The sequence below is a fragment of the Stenella coeruleoalba genome (assembly GCF_951394435.1).
Source record: "Stenella coeruleoalba genome assembly, chromosome: 9".
In the NCBI taxonomy this organism is placed as follows: domain Eukaryota; kingdom Metazoa; phylum Chordata; class Mammalia; order Artiodactyla; family Delphinidae; genus Stenella; species Stenella coeruleoalba.
Window position 1 is genome coordinate 81,565,808 of NC_137155.1, and position 16,576 is coordinate 81,582,383.

The following is a 16,576-nucleotide window of genomic DNA, read 5'->3' on the forward strand; positions in this document are numbered from 1 at the left end:
GAGGAAGGAAGGACTGCTCCTGAGACAGAGGCTGCGGGGGAAGAGGAGGGGAGGGTCTTTTCTGCTCCCAAGTCAAGTGGGCAGTAGGGAAAGAAGGCAGCAGGGCAGCCTGGCTTCTGCTCTCAGCTCTGACCCTGGCGAGCTCCACTTCCCTTGTCTGTGCATCAGTTTCCCTGCCGACAAAATCAAGTTGGACTGGATGGGTATGACATCACTTTTTTTCTAGCTCTCATAAACTCTGCGTATTCCCTTCTGTGCCACACCCCCGCTTCAGGTGTCGTTGAACTTGCGTTCCACCTGAAGGGGTAACGGGGGGACCTCAAGTAGGAAGAAGGGTGTTCAAGAGTAGGAAGAAGTTGGGGTCCCACCCCCACTGCCTTCCCTCCGCCGCCCAAGCCGCCTCTGTCTGCTTATAGGGAGTCGTGTCCAGCGTCTCTCCCTGCTGAGTCAGGACTCCGCCAGGTGGGCGGGCTGCTCTCCTCCCCCCTCGCCCCTTGAACCTAGCCCTCTGCCCTTGGCTTCTGCCACTGGCTCCAGCCCAGGCTTCAGAGAATTCCCAGGTATTTAGACATTCGTTTTATTGCTTAATCGAGCTTGAAGCCATTTAAATTAATACAGGTTTTTACGTTTGTCAGCAAAGGCTTTTACAGGCCCCTTTAGCAGGAGAAGAAAGAGGTTGGGAGAGGATCAAAGAAGGAATTCCTCGTGGGCCATTGCCTTCGTGAGGCGGGAGCAGAGTCCATGCCGGGTCTGGGGTCCTGGGTCTTGGGGAAGTCCTCAGGGGAGGAGGCCCGGGAGCCCTTGGGCTCTGCAGGGATCCTGCAGGGTCTGGGGATCAGCCTTAGCACTCCGCCCCGAGGTCTGGGCTGATGGTGGTGAGCACACCCTTCCAGTTACGCATTTTTAGGGATAACTTCCTGCTGGAATCACCCCCGAGCCGCCCCGCCCCCGTGTGGTAGTGTACTTCCTGCCCACATCTCTTTGCTCACCTGTCCCCTTCCCTCCTCTCCTCACCTGGCTTTCATCCCACCTCTTTCATTACCTTCATTAAGCATTATTTCATTCAGCTCTTCTGGGAAGAACTCAAGTTCCCCTTCCTCGGGGATTGCCTTACTCCCCCAGGGCCTGTCTTCAGGGCAGAGCTGGGGTTCAGTGGGTGCTGAAGAAGAGTGGGATGTCCCCACAGCTATGGCCGCTGCCTGTCTCACCCCTGACCTTTATCTACATGCTTGTGCGCACGCGCGTGCACACACACACACAGAGCTTGCTTAAGCTAAGGAGAGTGAAGTTTACCCTAGTAGCTCTCTGCCAAGAGCAAGGGGAGGGGATTTGAGAAGAGAGGGGAGTTTTGAAGTTGCTTTGTCAGTGATGTATCTGTCAACAATGGTTCTGGGCTGCAAGAGGCTGAAAAGTATAGACCAGCTCACAGCACTCAAGTGAAGTGTTCTAAGAGCCTCCCACCAGCTCCTACTCTGCTTGACTCATCCTTGCAGCTACTCCTGTCCCATGGAGTGATGGTGGTGGCAGTGGCCCAGGGCCGCTCTCCTCCGCTGCCCACCCTGGGCCCCTGCTGCAGGCTGACGCTCCCTGTCTCTGCTCCCCAGGTGGAGGTGGAGGTGGAGGGCATGGACAAGGCTGGCAACTTCATCGGCTGGCTGCACGTTGACAGCGCCAACCTGTCCGTCCTGCTGGTGGAGCACGCGCTCTCCAAGGTCCACTTCACCGCTGAGCGCAGCTCCTACTACAAGTCCCTGCTGTCTGCCGAGGAGGCCGCCAAGCAGAAGAAAGAGAAGGTAGGCTGTGGAATTGGGCCTGGCCGGGGAGGAGGCGGCTGCCTCTCTCACCCTCCCCTCCACCCCCACGCACCAGCACCGCTGTCTCCATACGACAGACAGAAGCGGTTCTGTCACCCCTCAACTGAGTGACCCCGGTTGGCGTTGGTCTCAGACCCCATGTCAGGAACCGCACGCTGAGATGGCCCCGGACCCGCTCTGAGCACTCCCTGTTGGGCCAGCTCTGGTGGCCCTGGAGCAGGAAGCTGCCTGGAAGGTGACCTTGGAGCCCCTGGGCCGCAGGAGACCAAGAAGCCTTCCCTCCTGCACCCTGCCCTCCGGTGCTCTCAGAGAGGCCGTTGGCCTGCAGCCCACGTCTGAGTTTCCTTCACGTTGCCCTGCAGGGAAGCCCATTTTGGAAGCTGCCCCAGGAGATGCATAAAGCTGTTAGGACCCAGATTTACAGCCCATCAGTCTCTGCAGACACTGCATTGAGGAGACAAGGAGGGCGGGTCACAAAGCAGCTTTTGGAAACAAATGGACGATTAGAGAACCCAGTGGTTTGGGTGATGGGAGCCGGGCTCGGCACCCCCCGCCCCCAGCCTGTCGCCACTGACTTACAGCCCAGCACCGATAATGGGGATAAATCAGCTGGCCACCAATGTGTCAGGGCTTCTCTGAGTTTGAGGAGGATTTCATGGGACGGCCATGCTGAGCCATAAATTTGTTCCAGGAATAAACGTTTCTTTCCCCATGGGGCAGCCATCTGGCTTACAACTCGCCTCTCAGAGCCGAGACCCAGACACCTGCCACAGGGAGTCGGGGCTTTGGGGCCCGGAAGGCCCCTCGGCCTCGCCCCCACTCCGGCTCTTCCCACCTGTCCTCTGAGAGAGGACACATCACTTCCCCCAGGGGCCCGGTCCGGGACCCCTTCTTGGATCTCTGTGTATGTCTTATTCCCATCCCCTAGAGATTAGGGCAGGTGACCGATCCTACTGGAGGCTGAAGGACCCCGGGGAGAGGTGGCCCCAAAAGCTAAGACAGGTGACAGGGACTGTCCATGCCTTGGAGGAGTGAGCAGGCCACCGTGGGGCCCCCAAGGAGATTTCCACCCTTCCTTGTTCCAGTTCTGCTCACATTAAACCCTCTGCCTAGACTGATGGGGAGGCAGACAGCCTTGGCTCCAGCAGAGGAGCCTCCTCTTGGAGTTCCTGTTTGTGGCAGCTGAACTTAAGACTGCCACCTCCATGTCCTCTGCCCGCCGCGTGGAAATGGAGGAGACGTGGTGCCGGGCCTCACGTGCAAAGGCTGAACGAGTTAGCAGCTGGGTGTCAGCGTGGCGAGCACCGGCCTCTAAGGCCCAGATTCTGAAAGCATCTTTGCCCCCCGGCCCTGCTCCTTGGCTACTCAGCACCTGAGCTGAGAAGCTGTCTCTTCAGATCTGAGTGATCTTCTCCCCTCTGAGAGGAGAGAGGACAGAGAAGGGAATCTGGCCAAAGATGGAGGGTGGTCCCTTGCTTAGGTGCTGAACTGGGCATCGCTGTTTACTACGCAGTGGATTTGTCTGAAAGAACCCAAGTCGTCATTTCGCGGGTGCCACGTGATGGTGCTGAGGAGTAATTGCTAGGGATTAATTACTTACTCAGGCTGCATGGTTTTATTCCGGTCCAATTAAAATGCGGCGCACCACCCTCAGGGTGGGGGCCTGCCTGCCTCCTCGGTCCCTCTCCCGCACATCTCAGCCTCTTCGAGGATCCCGGGGTGACCTCACATGACTTGCCTTATCCTGGTGGGGCCGGGACCCAGGAACAGTGTGGGCAGAGCCTTGCAGCGGCCCTCACAGTTAGCTGCACTCAGAGAAGCTGGTGGTCCTCTGGGGGACAGTAAACTGTATATCTGAGGCGTCCCCGGGATCCCCAGCCTTGCCCCACTGGTGACCCCACGAGAGCTGCCTTAGCTGTTGAGAGACGGGCACATCTGGGGTTAAAAGATCATCGTGGTACCTATGAGCTGACTGAGGAAAGTAATACGGAGAGATTTTGTGAGACGAGGAGCAAGCAGAAGTCTTAGGTGGGTGTGATTATGTGCGTGTACATTTCTGAGCAGGTCTGTCTGGGGAAACCCCGCAGTGCTGTATTCCCATTTCTGAGAATTTAGCTGCCTCCCTGCCAGGCCTAATTCCTCCCTGTGCCTTGCAGACGCCTCTCCTCATGAAGAGGCTAGTCAGGCCCTCCCCTTCCTCTGTAGGAGGCTGATGCAGGGCTCCCCTCTCCGCCTCCTTTAGGGATCCTGGGCAGGTCTGAGGACCAAAGAGGGAGCCGCAGATGGCAGCTGTCTGGACTGTTCCCCCATCGCCCCTCCCCCTTTGTGCCCCAGCAGGGCCCTTGACAGGGCTCTGTTGGCCATTGGTTGGCCTTTACTGAGCTTGGCTTCCCCGACGCGGGCTTGAAGGCCTCCACCCCACTGGCCCCATGCCAGCCCCACCTCCGGAGCCTCCTGAGCAGCGATACTAAACAGGATTTAGAAAGGAAAGGCTGCAGCCAGTGGAGCCTCGGTCCACACTGCCCATCGTTTGCCAGGAGGTGCACCCAGGGCTCCCCGGGGAGGAGGGAGGGCCAGGGGCAGGGTGAGGACAGGAGGGGAGACAGCCTCTACTCCTGACCTGGCCCCGGAATGCAAAAGCGATCTGAGCAGGACAGGAAATGGCGCGACGGAGCAGCGTGTAGCAGAGGAGGGAGGGGCTTCCCTTGCCCACTGCCCACTTGTGTCTGTAGCCAGGGCCATGGAGGGGTCACAGAGGGTGTCTTGCTGATGTGTCTGTCCCCTCCCTGCCCAGGTTCTGCAGGGGGCAACAGAAGCCAGTGTGGGCAAACAGGCCCTGGTTCTAAGGGTGGGGACCTGGGTGGCCAAGCCCATCCAGTTGACTGACTGCTTCCCACCAGGAAGCCACGCTGACCAGCTTGGGCAGGGACCCCGCACGGCTCCACGACTGAAGGGCCAAGCCCGTCCTGTCTTACAAGTGGAGCTCCTCCATCTGAGGAGGAGGCAGCAGTATACACCCCTGTGCTCCCCTCCTGCTGCCCCTGGAGCTGTGGGACACCGACAGGACTGGCCCGTTGCTGCCTCCTTGTAGGAGAGGGGCCTGAGGGCCAACCCGAGGCTTTGTTTGCATCATCTGTGACCTCTAGCCCGCTGCCCACCCTGCACCTGCCGGGGAAGATGCTCCGCCTCCTCTCTCCCAGGAGGAAACCTGATGCTGTCGCCTGAGGCACCTTTACTTGAGGAGTGTTAGCAGTTTCTGCTCTCAGCCTGTCAGTCTGTTCCCAATTCATCCACACGGAAGAAGAAGCCGGGTGGGGTTAGGATGGGGGCCCACGCAGGAGGCAGTACAGGGGCCCTGCCTCTCCAACCCGCTGTGTGCTAGGAAAGGAGGGAGCACGATGGGAGAGGGGACGGCTGCTCACTTGGTCTGGAGCGGGTAGGGGCACTGAGTGCAGACAGATTGGAGGGTGGTGTGGTGGGAAAAGGGGGCAGAGGACAGACTGCCGGGTCAGGAGGGCCACTGCTGGGGAGGGGGCAGAAGTTTGGGCCCAGCTGATGTCTCTCCCATCCCTCTCCGCCACCCTCTGGCAGCCTCGCCCGGGCTCAGAAAGTCCCTGTTGCTCGTTCCATTTCTCGGGGCCCTTGCCTCTCCTATGGAAGGACACACACTCGTGCCACATTAAAAGCAGGAGCATGGCCTCTGCGGGTGTGGCCCAAAGTGGTTCAGTAATTCCAGCCTTCCTGCCCTTCAGCTGCTTCCTGATGCCCCCCAGGAGTCCGCGTGTTAGCTGCGTGATCATGTGGTCATACTCTGCCACCTCTTGCAAGGGAAGAAAAGGCGACTCAGAGAAGGCATGTGACTTGACAAAAGTCACACAGCAAAGTAAAGGGCAAAATGAAAAGACCAGAGTCCACATCTCCCCACCTACAACTTTCCCCATTGCTCAGTACTATCTTTTGTGTCCAGAGGCCCAGTCACTGCCAAAATTCCCCTTGAAGAGCTCTAGGGCCAGGCCGCCTGTGTTCAAATCCTGGTTCTGCTACATCTTGCAAGCCTGTGTGCCTCAGTTTCTTCATTTGTAAAAACAGGGGTGACGTTTATACCTTTTCAAACGGTTGTCGTGAGGATTAAATGAGCCAGTACCTGGATAACGTTTAGTGTGGTACCTAGTAAGCATGTAAGGTTTGGGCTAATATTTTATCACCACCCCACTCCTTCCTGTGTGTGTGTCTGTGGGACCCTGTGTGTGGTCCAGTCCCCCGTACTCCCCCACCCCCTTTCCAGCACTCAGATGGAGAGCCACCTCCCTCCCCTGCTATGACAGGCCTCACTACTGGGATAATCTCCTGGCCGCAGGATTGGATTTGACGTGCTGTCACCCCGAATCAGCTTCTGAGCCGCTACAGCCCTGACAGTGCAGGGCTAGGGGAGGGAGGGAGAGGGAAGGGTGGAGGGGTGTGGCCCAGCTTCTGAGCCGGGATCAGAGCAGCCTGCTGGAGGTGAGAACCGAGGCATGCTCGCCCAGTGGCAGCCCTCGCCTCCGCGGCCCAGGGCTGTCACTTGGAGAGTCTCGGGAGCGCCTGTGGCCCTGTGACAGTGGGAGGGCCTGGAGAGTTCAGAGTGACCCCCACAGGGTGGTGTGAGGGAGGGAGATGGGGACCCAGGTTCTCACACGCTGGTATGCGTGGGAATGGGAATTGCTGGGGAGACTTTGCTTTTGATTCCTTTTCCCTGGGACCCTGAGAGCACATCCTGATTTGGCAGGCTGGGGTGAGACCCAGGCACCTACGTTTTCAATAAGCTCCCCAGTTGCTTCTGATGCCTGTCAGAGCCGCTGGATGGGAAGTGCTCTCCCCATCCCCACGCAGGGGTAGGAGGGTTCCAGGGGCTCGTCCTGTGGTGACATCACCTCCACACTCACTTCCCGGGGCAGTGATTCCCCCTGCCCAGAGCCCCTTTCCTGGCCCCCTTTCTGACTTCACTTCCTCGTGCCCTCCTCCCCTGTGCTGACGGCACACGCAGGTCTGGGCTCGCTATGAGGAGCAGCCCGTGGAGGAGGTGGCACCCGTGCTGGAGGAGAAGGAGCGCTCGGCCAGCTACAAGCCAGTGTTTGTGACCGAGATCACCGACGACCTGCACTTCTACGTGCAGGATGTGGAGACGGGTGAGCGCACAGGCGCGGCCCCTCACGGCTGCTGCCATGATCTGGCCCGCCTCAGGGCCCCTCTGTTGAGTGGGAGGGAGGGACACAGCCCAGGGCTTCCGGGGGCCTCCCCGAAATAGCCTGCGGCTGCTGCCCACCTCCCGGGCCCGAGGTCGTTTTATCAGCTGCAAGTGAGCCTGGGAGCGGGCGAGGCTGAATAGGTCCTCTGAGGACTGGTGAGGTAACCAGTTTTGTCTGGGTGGTGCTCGGAGACTCTCAGGTAATTGTTTTAGTCCCAGACACCCCTGGCAGGGCTGTGCAGGAGGATTTGTAGCCCTCAACGTGTATCAGGAAGCAACGGACAGATTGTCTCTGTGTGGTCAGGAAGCACAAGCTGGCTCAGCTCAGTGCCTCTCCCCCTCAGCTTCCTTGGGAGGGGAGGAGGGGGAGCCTGGGCTCGTCTCTGCTGGGGTTTCTCCTTCTCCAGAGGTTGCCACAGCCCTGAGTGGTAGCCAGTTGCCACGGTAACTGGGGGTGCTCTAGGGGAAGTCATCCCCAGAAAGTCTTTCTGAAGGACCCTCCCTCTCCACCCTCTTCCTTCCTCCTACCCTCAAGTGCAGCGCACCGTGGCCAGGGTCCCCTCAGCAGAGACCTCAGGCTTCTGGAGGAGAGAGGGCAGTAGAGCGGCTCTCACAGCAGCTGCGCTGGGGCCCCTCCAGCCCAGCTTCCCACCTTTACTCCCTTCACTCTCGCCATCCTGACCTCCCTCCTCTCATTGCCACCCTCTGCAGGGAAACGTTTTAGTTGAGGTCAGAGGAAGAAGCTCCCAGAGCCAGCTCTCAGTCCACAGAGCCAGATCCTTACAGGGCGGAGGGGGCTGAAGGTGTCGGTGACACTGGACGCAGCCCCGTAGGTGGCAGGGTGCGGCTCTGCCCACCCTCCCCGGCCTCACCTCCAGGCCCACTCCAGATTGTCAACAGCCTCGCCTCAGCCGCCTCCCCTCTAATGATATTTCCCAGGCAGGTACCTGCTTTTGTGGCAATGTCATTTCACCAGGAAAGACTGACCACCTCGAGCCCTGGGCTGGCTGTACTTGGGAGGGGAGCAAAGCCAGGCAGGGGCGGAGATGGAAATGATGAGCCCGAAGGATTCAGTTCTCTTGTGGCCAGCTGTAGTCCTGGTGAGAGGGGGCCCAGCCATTGCCTTGGGACTGAAGCCGGGAGGGGGCCTCCAGGCTGGGTGGTGGCCCAGGTAGGTAGGAGAGCTATTCCTAAGCACAGAAGCCAGCGAGAATGGCCCTTGGAGAGCTTGGGGAAAGGGAACTCAAAGAAGACCCTGCCCAGGGTACCCCGGCTCCCAGGCAGGCTCCACCTGGCCTCTGGGTCCTGCTGGGTAGACCTGCCTTGAGTAAGAACAGGCCCCGGAGTCTCCAGGAGACAGAGCTTGAGGGCTCAAGGCCTTTGCCCGCCTACTGGCTGTGATCTCAGAGGCTTCCCGTGCCAGCTCTGTACCCTGCCTGCCTGTCTCTGATTGCTCTCGGAAGCCAGGACTGCACTGAGTGGTAGCCAAGGCAGATAACAGGGAGAGAAGGAGAACTTGGGGGAAACCGTGTATTGTTGGAAGATTGGAGGAGCGAGTGAGGTGCTGTGTGGCACGCCATCTGGCTAGGTGTAGGCTCCAGAGAAAACCCTGCCTTCCATCAGATCCGTGGAAATGAACCTCAGCGTACACAGCCTCCCTCTCCTGAAACCTTTTACCCTTCTTGGAGGCAGGGACGTCCTCTGGCCCTGTTTCCCTTCTCTTAATTAAAGCCTGCCTTCGGGAAGGATCTGGTGAAATGATGAACACGTTGCCATTGGCTCTAAATGACCAACCGGGCTCTGTGTAAGGACTTCCCAGAGGGCTTTGCCTGTTCGCAGAACTGTTGCCTTGGAGCAAAGTATAATAATAATAATAAAAATAGACCAAGTATGGCAGGACCTTGTCTGTGTAGAGGTAGCTTCTTAGTCCCTGAAATTTTACTGTCTGGGCGAGGAACGCAGGCGCAGGAGAACGGAGGGTTTATTGCCGGGCTGGGGGGAGGGCAGCGCCTTCTGAAAAGTCCCTGAAACCGTCCTGTGAACACCGGCATCGGGACCCGAGAGTGTGGACAGGGTAAACGCCTGCGGGCCCCTCTTCAGCACTGCAGTCATCAGGCACCCTGCACAGCCGGGGCTTTACTGGGTCTCTTGAGAGTAAGCAGAACCGAGTGAGCTATGGTCTGTGCCACGAAGGAGCTCCCAGTGTAGTGGCAGAAACATAAACCAGACAGGGAATGGATAAGGCCCCCTGTGACAAGCGTACCAACGGCCGTCATGTGTCAGGCCCCTGTAACAGAGTGGCCGGGGGCCCTGAGGATGGGGGGGCGAGTCCTTCCCCACTACCAGCCGCCCTCGCCTCAGAGAGGGAAGGGGGAGCAAAGGGCCTGCTGAGAGCTTGAGTCGGGCCCAGAGGGACACAAAGGAGACGCCACTGGGGGCTGATGCTCAGCAGAGTAGGGGTGAGGGGCTGTGGCAGGAAGGAGCCAGGGGAGGGCACTGAGAAGACCTTGGGGGTTGCCACACCCAGTGAAAAACAGACCAGCAGCAGGGACCGATGACCCAGGGGCAGTGGTTCGGGAAAGACAAGGCAGGGAAGGGGTCTCCCTCCCCCCAAATGAGGAGGGCAGTGAGTTGGCGTGGGAGGGTGGGAACCCAGCCTGGCAGCACTTGGAGGTTCAGTTCAGCATGTGTCTCACGGGGCGCGTCAGGTCAGAGTGTCCACATTTGAAGAGACTGAGACCGGGCCGTGCTGCCAGAATTGTTCCCCACCTTGCCCGGCGCAGATTCTGAGGCCCTTTCCTTGTCCGGGGTCGTATGGGGCCCATCCTTCAGCTCCACTTTTGCCCCCAGGAGACGTTGCAGAGAGTGGCTGCTGTCCGTCACCGCCTCTGTCGCCCAGGCCAGGGCCCGCCCTGGTAGGAATGGAGAAGGCTGGTTGGCCTTGGCCTTGCTTAGTGTCCACTCATTTCCTCTACCTCCTAAACCAGAGCCCAGGAACGTTCCCTAGGGCGTCTCTGGCCATGGCCAGTAGATTGGAGAGCCGAGACTGGGAGACTGGCTGCCTCTAAGGCCTGAAGTGTCAGCAAGATACTGTGAAACCTCCTCGACCAGGGACCAAAGAGGACTTCCCTGTGGGACGGGGGCAAGCCAGTGCCACGGGCACCCTACAGCATTCCACACCCTGCCCACTCCCCAGCCCCATCTAGAGATGATACTCCAAGGCACATGGCACCCAGGTCTCACTCCCTGTACCTCCCCACAGGCACCCAGTTGGAGAAGCTGATGGAGAACATGCGCAATGACATCTCCAGCCACCCTCCCGTCGAGGGCTCCTATGCCCCCCGCCGGGGCGAATTCTGCATTGCCAAATTTGTAGACGGAGAATGGTAGGCCACCTGGACCCGAGCAGGGCAAAGAGTCTGAAGTAGGAGCAGCAGCAGTTCTGTCCCCAGGGCCCAGGCCTGCAGAGCCACTAGCCAGACCTCAGGCATTTGCCGTGGTGGCCGCTTCCACCGGGTGCTTGTTCTTCACCTGGGCTGCTCCCCGGAGCGGCCCTCTTTGTGGCCCACAGCCCGTTTGCGGCCTGCGCTTTAACCCGTGGTTTTTCTGCAGTCAGCCTCTGGCATAAAGAAGGGTCCCTCCTTCTCTCTCCTGGCCTACTCCTTTGGGGGAGCCCTGGCTGGCTGGAGCTCTCCAGCACCCCCCTCACCCCACGCAGGAAAAATGACGTCAGGGTGGGGCTGGGGGGTGAGGTGAGGGTGGAGGCTGGTCCTCAGTGAGCCCGGACCAGCCGCCACCCTCCACCCCAGCTGCCTGGGACGTGAGCGGCAGCGCTCACAGGCTGCAGGAAGGTCACTTATGTCTGATCTACCAAGCGTGGGGCCCATGGCCTTCCCAGGGTGACGAGGTGATGTGGATGCGTTCCCCGCTGTGGCCTCCCAGGCAGATCCGCCGGCTGATTGCAGCTGCTGGTAGTGCGCTGGGTTTAAACAGCAGGCATCAATCTAGTCATTAGTCTTGTCGCTTTGTGCCCCAAGGACACATGAATCTGCTCCACACGCTGCCCTCTCCCTCCTCTGCCCCCAGCTATGCTCTGATTCCATTAAAGGGTGGCCAGAGCACCCGAGCTGTGGAGTCCGAGAACTGCCCTTTGTGGCACCCATGGGTGTTCACTCTGAGACCTGGGCAGGGAAATGCTGTGGCCCCTGCCCTGCCATCGCTGGCGCTCCAGGGAGACCAGCCTCCTCAGGGCTGTCCCTTGAGTTCTGCCCGCGATGCCATTGCAGGTACCGCGCCCGAGTGGAGAAAGTCGAGTCTCCTGCCAAAGTACACGTCTTCTACATCGACTACGGCAACGTGAGTGTGGGGGCCCGGAGGTGGACGAGTACGCAAGGCAGGGGCCCCCAGTGCCGCCAGGGACCCTTCCACACAGCAGGCCCCTAGGTCAAGTCCATCTGCTCTCCCCAAGGTCCCTCTGAGCCTTAGACTCCCTCCCTCCCTCCCTCCCTGACAGGATGGTGAGGGTGTGGGCCTCTCTGCTGTTCCTCTAACAGGCCTGTGACCCCTGAGTGACTGGGCAAAACTGGCATCTCTGGTCCGAGGCCTGTGAGCACTGAGTGGTCCTCTGTCCAGACCCCAGCCCCAGCCCCGGTTCCTCTTCTGCCCAACGTCTCTGAAGAGTGGGTCCCTGGAGGCCCCTGGTCCACGTGCTCAGCTGGGTCCTTGTGTGCTGATCCCCAGCACATCCCAAACCCAGGCTTGCTGGGAAGGGGCTGGTAACCCTGGGAGAAATGTCCCTTGGGCTGGGCCTGGGAGCCTCCCAGCAGTAAGCAGGAGAGAACGCTGTCGTTCAGAGCCGCGCCGCTCCTGAGGACTAGTGTGGAAGGGCCGTTAATAGAAAGCCCAGGGCTGGGCCACGCTCCCACCTTACCACCCAGCAATACACAGAGGAAGGGGTCTTGCCAGGCTGGGGTTGCCCCACACACCTGAGCCAGAACCACTAGCAGGTGGGGTGCTGCCTGGACCCTCGTCTTGGAGCGCTCTTCCAGCCAGGGCCCCCACCCAGCCTGTGGGAAAGGGGTCAGGGAGCCCATGTCACAGAGGAAAGGTGTTGGGGAAAAGTGGAGACAGTGATGAGAGTTGAGCTACCAGGTTGGGTATGCAGTAGGAGCCACCGGGTGTGCCACCACCAGGCCCAGCTTCCCACCTCCCAGGCTTCGCGGACTGGGCGGGTCCGTGTATGTGGCTACTCGGAAATGAGCCCTGGGGGATGGGGTGGGGGATGGAGGCGCTGAGTTCGAATCCCTAGGGGCCTGGCCGTGCGCGTTGTCCCCCGAGAGCAAGGGAGCTCCGAGTGTGTGATGCTGCGGCCTGGTGTGTCCTCTGCAGAGAGAGATCCTGCCGTCCTCCCGCTTGGGCACCCTGCCACCCGCCTTCAGCACTCGCGTGCTGCCGGCTCAAGCCACGGAGTACGCCTTCGCCTTCATCCAGGTGCCCCAAGACGTGAGTCTCCACGCCTGCCTTCCCCAGCGGGGACTGTGCCATGGCGCTCAGACGCTGCCGCAGTCCCAGCACGTATCTGCACGAAGAAGCCCAGCCCCGTCCCGATCCCACCCCTCCCTCACCCTGGCCCCCTCTCACGGGGCTGAGCCCCCGGCGCGTCCCTGGTTAGTGGCCACTGTCTCTAGCGTCTTGGGCTCTCGGCTGCGGTGGTCTCCCAGCGCTCCTTCCAGGCTCAGACGATGCCGCCAGGAGTAACTGCCCCCAAACGGCTCTGAGCGTGTCACACCTCTGCCGGAAATCCTCCACTGAGGTCCCACTGGCTGATGGGAGGAGTAGAAACAATGGTGACGGTCTGTTAGTCACGGGGGAGAGAGGTGTGGCCAAGGAGGTTGAGGGACGGTGGCGTCAGAGCCTCTGAGCTGGCTCTTGAGAAACGGGGGGCCTGGTGGGCCAGGGCACGTTGGGCGAAGACTGGTCCAGCAACCGCAGCCGGGTGTTGGGGGCCCTGCGGGCAGCAGCAGGAGATGTCGGGCCCTGTCTGCCTGGGCAGGGAGGTTATTCTTCGTGTTGTAGTCGGGAGGGGCTGTGGGAAAGGGGGCCCTCCACGTCCAGAGCCTGTTTCCTCCCTCGCTGGGGTCTAAGCCGGGAGTGAGGTGATGCCGGCACGTGCTGGGCAGACGTCCTTGAAGTCCGTGAACAGGACCTGGGCCCTCACGGCTCGTGGCTGGCGCTCGCCTCTCACGCTGACCCGGCTGTGTCCCTGCCGCAGGAGGATGCTCGAACAGACGCCGTGGACAGCGTGGTGCGGGACATCCAGAACACGCAGTGCCTGCTCAACGTGGAGCACCTGAGCGCCGGCTGTCCCCACGTCACCTTGCAGTTTGCCGACTCCAAGGGGGACGTGGGGCTGGGCTTGGTGAAGGAGGGATTGGTCATGGTGGAGGTGCGCAAGGAGAAACAGTTCCAGAAGGTGGTACGTGCTGCGGATGTGGGGTGTCCCTCGTGCCTCCCACCGCTGTCATGGGGGGACTGGGAGGGGACTGCACCGGGAGCCAGAGGGGGAGTGGGGCACCCACCGTCTTGCTGCTCCTGTTGGGGAAAGATAATGGATTTGGGTTCGTTGGGGTTTAAATTTTAAAAGCTAATTACATCCCAAATTAATTGGCTGCTGGTTCGGCTGAAAACACAGCTGCAAACTGGAGCGGAAAGTTTGCCTTTGCCCGCACCCCCGGTGGCAGGCTGGGAAGCTCTGCCAGGGGTGGCGTGGAGAAGGTCACAGCCTGTTGTGCTGTCTCCCGTCCTCACCTGCTCCTCTCGCAGTCCATAACCAGCTCCCAGCACTCAGCGCCACTCTGCCACGACACCCCTCCAGCCTGTTTGGAGAGGCGCAGGGCTTAGAGCCGGGCCTGGGCCCCACCTCCCTCGCTCCTGAGACATCTGGCCCCAGAGATCAGCCTTTGGAAGCCTGAGTCTCCCATTCATGACGTGAGGAGAGCACAGACAGCCCGGCTGCTCGATAGGGTGGGCCACGAGGATCGGGGGCTGACACCCGGGAAACCTCCTTGTACTGCTCATTTGTTGATCACGAGGACCAGGCCTCTCCCGCTCGGCCCCGTTCTCATCCCAGTTTCCCCCAGCCTCTCCCCACGACACGCCAGCCTCGAGGGACGGGCCAGGCCGGTGGGAAGCTCGTGCCCTTCTGCAGCGCCCGGCTCCCCCGCACTCCTGAGTGGAGGGACACGAGCGGCAGGGTTGAAACCAGTGTTCTTCTCTCTCCACTGTGGCCTTGCTTCCCCTTCTCCCCCGTCTTTTGCCTTTCCTCTCTCCCCGCATAATGATTGGTGGTTTGTGGATCCATGGCTCTGGTTCTGCAAGTTGATTAACTCATTTGGAAGAAGACCTCAGTGTGAGTCACTTCTGTGCCTCATCTGGACAGGAGGGGCCTGACCCTAGTCTTCCCCCCAGTTTCCTAGGTCACTCCTAGGAGTTAGCTTAAGTTTCCCTATAAAATTGGAGCTCCCAGTGTCCGCCCTATGAAGCTACCCATAACGTCGCTGGTGTCTAGAAACACCTAATGTGTTCGTTCGTTCACTTACTCATTCTTTCAGTAAATGTTTACTGAGGACCGACAGATCTCAGTGAACAAGAGACAACATTCCATGGAGCTTACATTCAAGCATGAGGAGACAAAAAGGAAAATAAATACAATAAGTCAACAAAATTAAATGTTAGACGATAAGTGCAATGGAAAAAGGGAAAGTAGAAGTAAAGAAAGGGTCTCAGGAGTATGTCGGAGGGAGTGGTGGTGATTTTAAATGGGGTCATTGGAGGCCTCCTTAAGAAGGCGATACTTGACCACAGACGTGAAGGGGCAGGATAGGTAGCCAGGTGGACAGGAAGGGGAAGCGTGTTTCAGACGGGTGAAACAGCCAGCATGGAGAGTCGAGAAACAGCTAGGAGACTGTGACTCTGCACTTGGATTTTACGTGGAGGGACCCGAGGAGCAGGGGAGTGATGTGACCTGGGCCTCACCCTGGCCACCCCTTTGTCCTCTTGTCCCGCCAGATCACAGAATACCTGAACGCCCAGGAGTCGGCCAAGAGCGCCAGGGTGAGTTTTTGCCTCAGGAGCCCCCGAGGGTGCTGAGAGAGGGGCTTGGCCGTTTGGGTCCCAGCAGGTCCCACCTCCCTGAAGAGCCATTTTCTGTTTCCTCGCAGCTGAACCTGTGGCGCTACGGAGACTTCCGAGCCGATGACGCAGATGAGTTTGGCTACAGCCGCTAAGGAGGGAATCGGGTCTGGCCCCCATCACCGCTCACGCCAGTACCTCTTCCTCTGCCGGGAGGGGGTTTTCAGCTCCAGACCTCAAATGGGGGGCATAGATTGGGTCCAGCTTTGCTTCAGTGTATGGGAATGTCTTGTAGGGTGGCATCTGGGCTGGGGACGGGGGGTGGGGGAGCCCAAGGCTTTCAGGGGACAGGCCACTGTCTTCTGTGAGGACAGGCACTGCCAGCCGCTGTCTCTCCCAGCTGGTTTTGTTTCTCTTTAGGGGTTTGTTTTCTAAAACTTGTCCTCAGATCAGGAAGAAACATGAAAGACTTTGTCCTATGGAGGGCATGATCCTGGCAGCCAAGGCCAGCTGGCACCCCACTTCTATCCCAGACTCCCCTTTTCCCCAGCTCTCTGTCCAGCTGTTGATTATGTGATTTCTCTGATACGTCCATTCTCAAATGCCAGCGTGTCCACGTCTGCCCCTTTGCCAGCCCTCCCCATTTCTGTATTTAAAGCTTTTGAGGCCCAATAAAATAGTACATGCTGTCTGCAGCCCTTATTGGTCATGGTGGAGGCCAGAGCCCAGGGTTTCGTCAGCCCCAGGCAGCAGGAGATCTGGGCACTTGAATGACCCCTGAGGTCTAGTCCATATGCCTGGCCACACCCCCTAGAAACATAGCCAGTCGTGGGAAGCAGGGCAGGCCTTCAGAGCTCCAAGCAACTCCTGGGGCCTGGTGGGCGTACCTGACACCATGGCCATCATGCAGAAGGCTGGGGATCTTCTCTTTTGACTCATCTGCACGTGGCTGCCCTCAAGAACCTTAGCAGCTCGGCAAGCAGTGCCCAGGACACTCCATGCAGGAAAGGCCAGGCTCGGCCCCGCCAGGCCCAGGCGGGAAGTTGCTGGGCCTGTCCTCTGGCAGGACCCACCAGAGCCCCCACAGGGGGCCAGAAGGGACTTGCCGAGGGAGATGAGGGGATTCCCCTCTTCCTGCTGTAGCAGAAGGAAAGGCTAATGCCAGATAGGCTGGCACAGCATGTGTTAAGGTCAGTGGCCCCCAGTCCCTGCCCAGCTCCCTCCAGCGTGTGTCGTCCACTGGAGAATGGAGCTGGAGGATGGGGGCTCCGAGAGGGGTCTGGGCAGCAGGCCGAGGAGAGCTCGTCTCCCCAGGTTAGCTCTGGGTCTGTTCGACTTGACAAGGTGTCCCCCAAGTCCTCCAGATGGAGCTGGCCACGGAGCTCAGAAACCCCAGGCTACTCCTAGC

General features: G+C 59.6%; 1 protein-coding gene across 1 annotated transcript in view; it reads left to right on the top strand.

Moving 5' to 3' along the window:
• SND1 (staphylococcal nuclease and tudor domain containing 1) overlaps positions 1–15,863 on the top strand; it is a 417,706-nt gene extending 401,843 nt beyond the window's left edge. Inside the window, exons 17-24 of the mRNA XM_079932265.1 lie at positions 1,605–1,793; positions 6,838–6,979; positions 10,301–10,424; positions 11,325–11,394; positions 12,427–12,540; positions 13,310–13,513; positions 15,106–15,150; positions 15,258–15,863. Coding sequence (XP_079788391.1) covers positions 1,605–1,793; positions 6,838–6,979; positions 10,301–10,424; positions 11,325–11,394; positions 12,427–12,540; positions 13,310–13,513; positions 15,106–15,150; positions 15,258–15,323 — 954 coding nt within the window. The 3' untranslated portion in view covers positions 15,324–15,863. The remainder of the gene's footprint in view (positions 1–1,604; positions 1,794–6,837; positions 6,980–10,300; positions 10,425–11,324; positions 11,395–12,426; positions 12,541–13,309; positions 13,514–15,105; positions 15,151–15,257) is intronic.
• Positions 15,864–16,576: the final 713 nt, after the last annotated feature.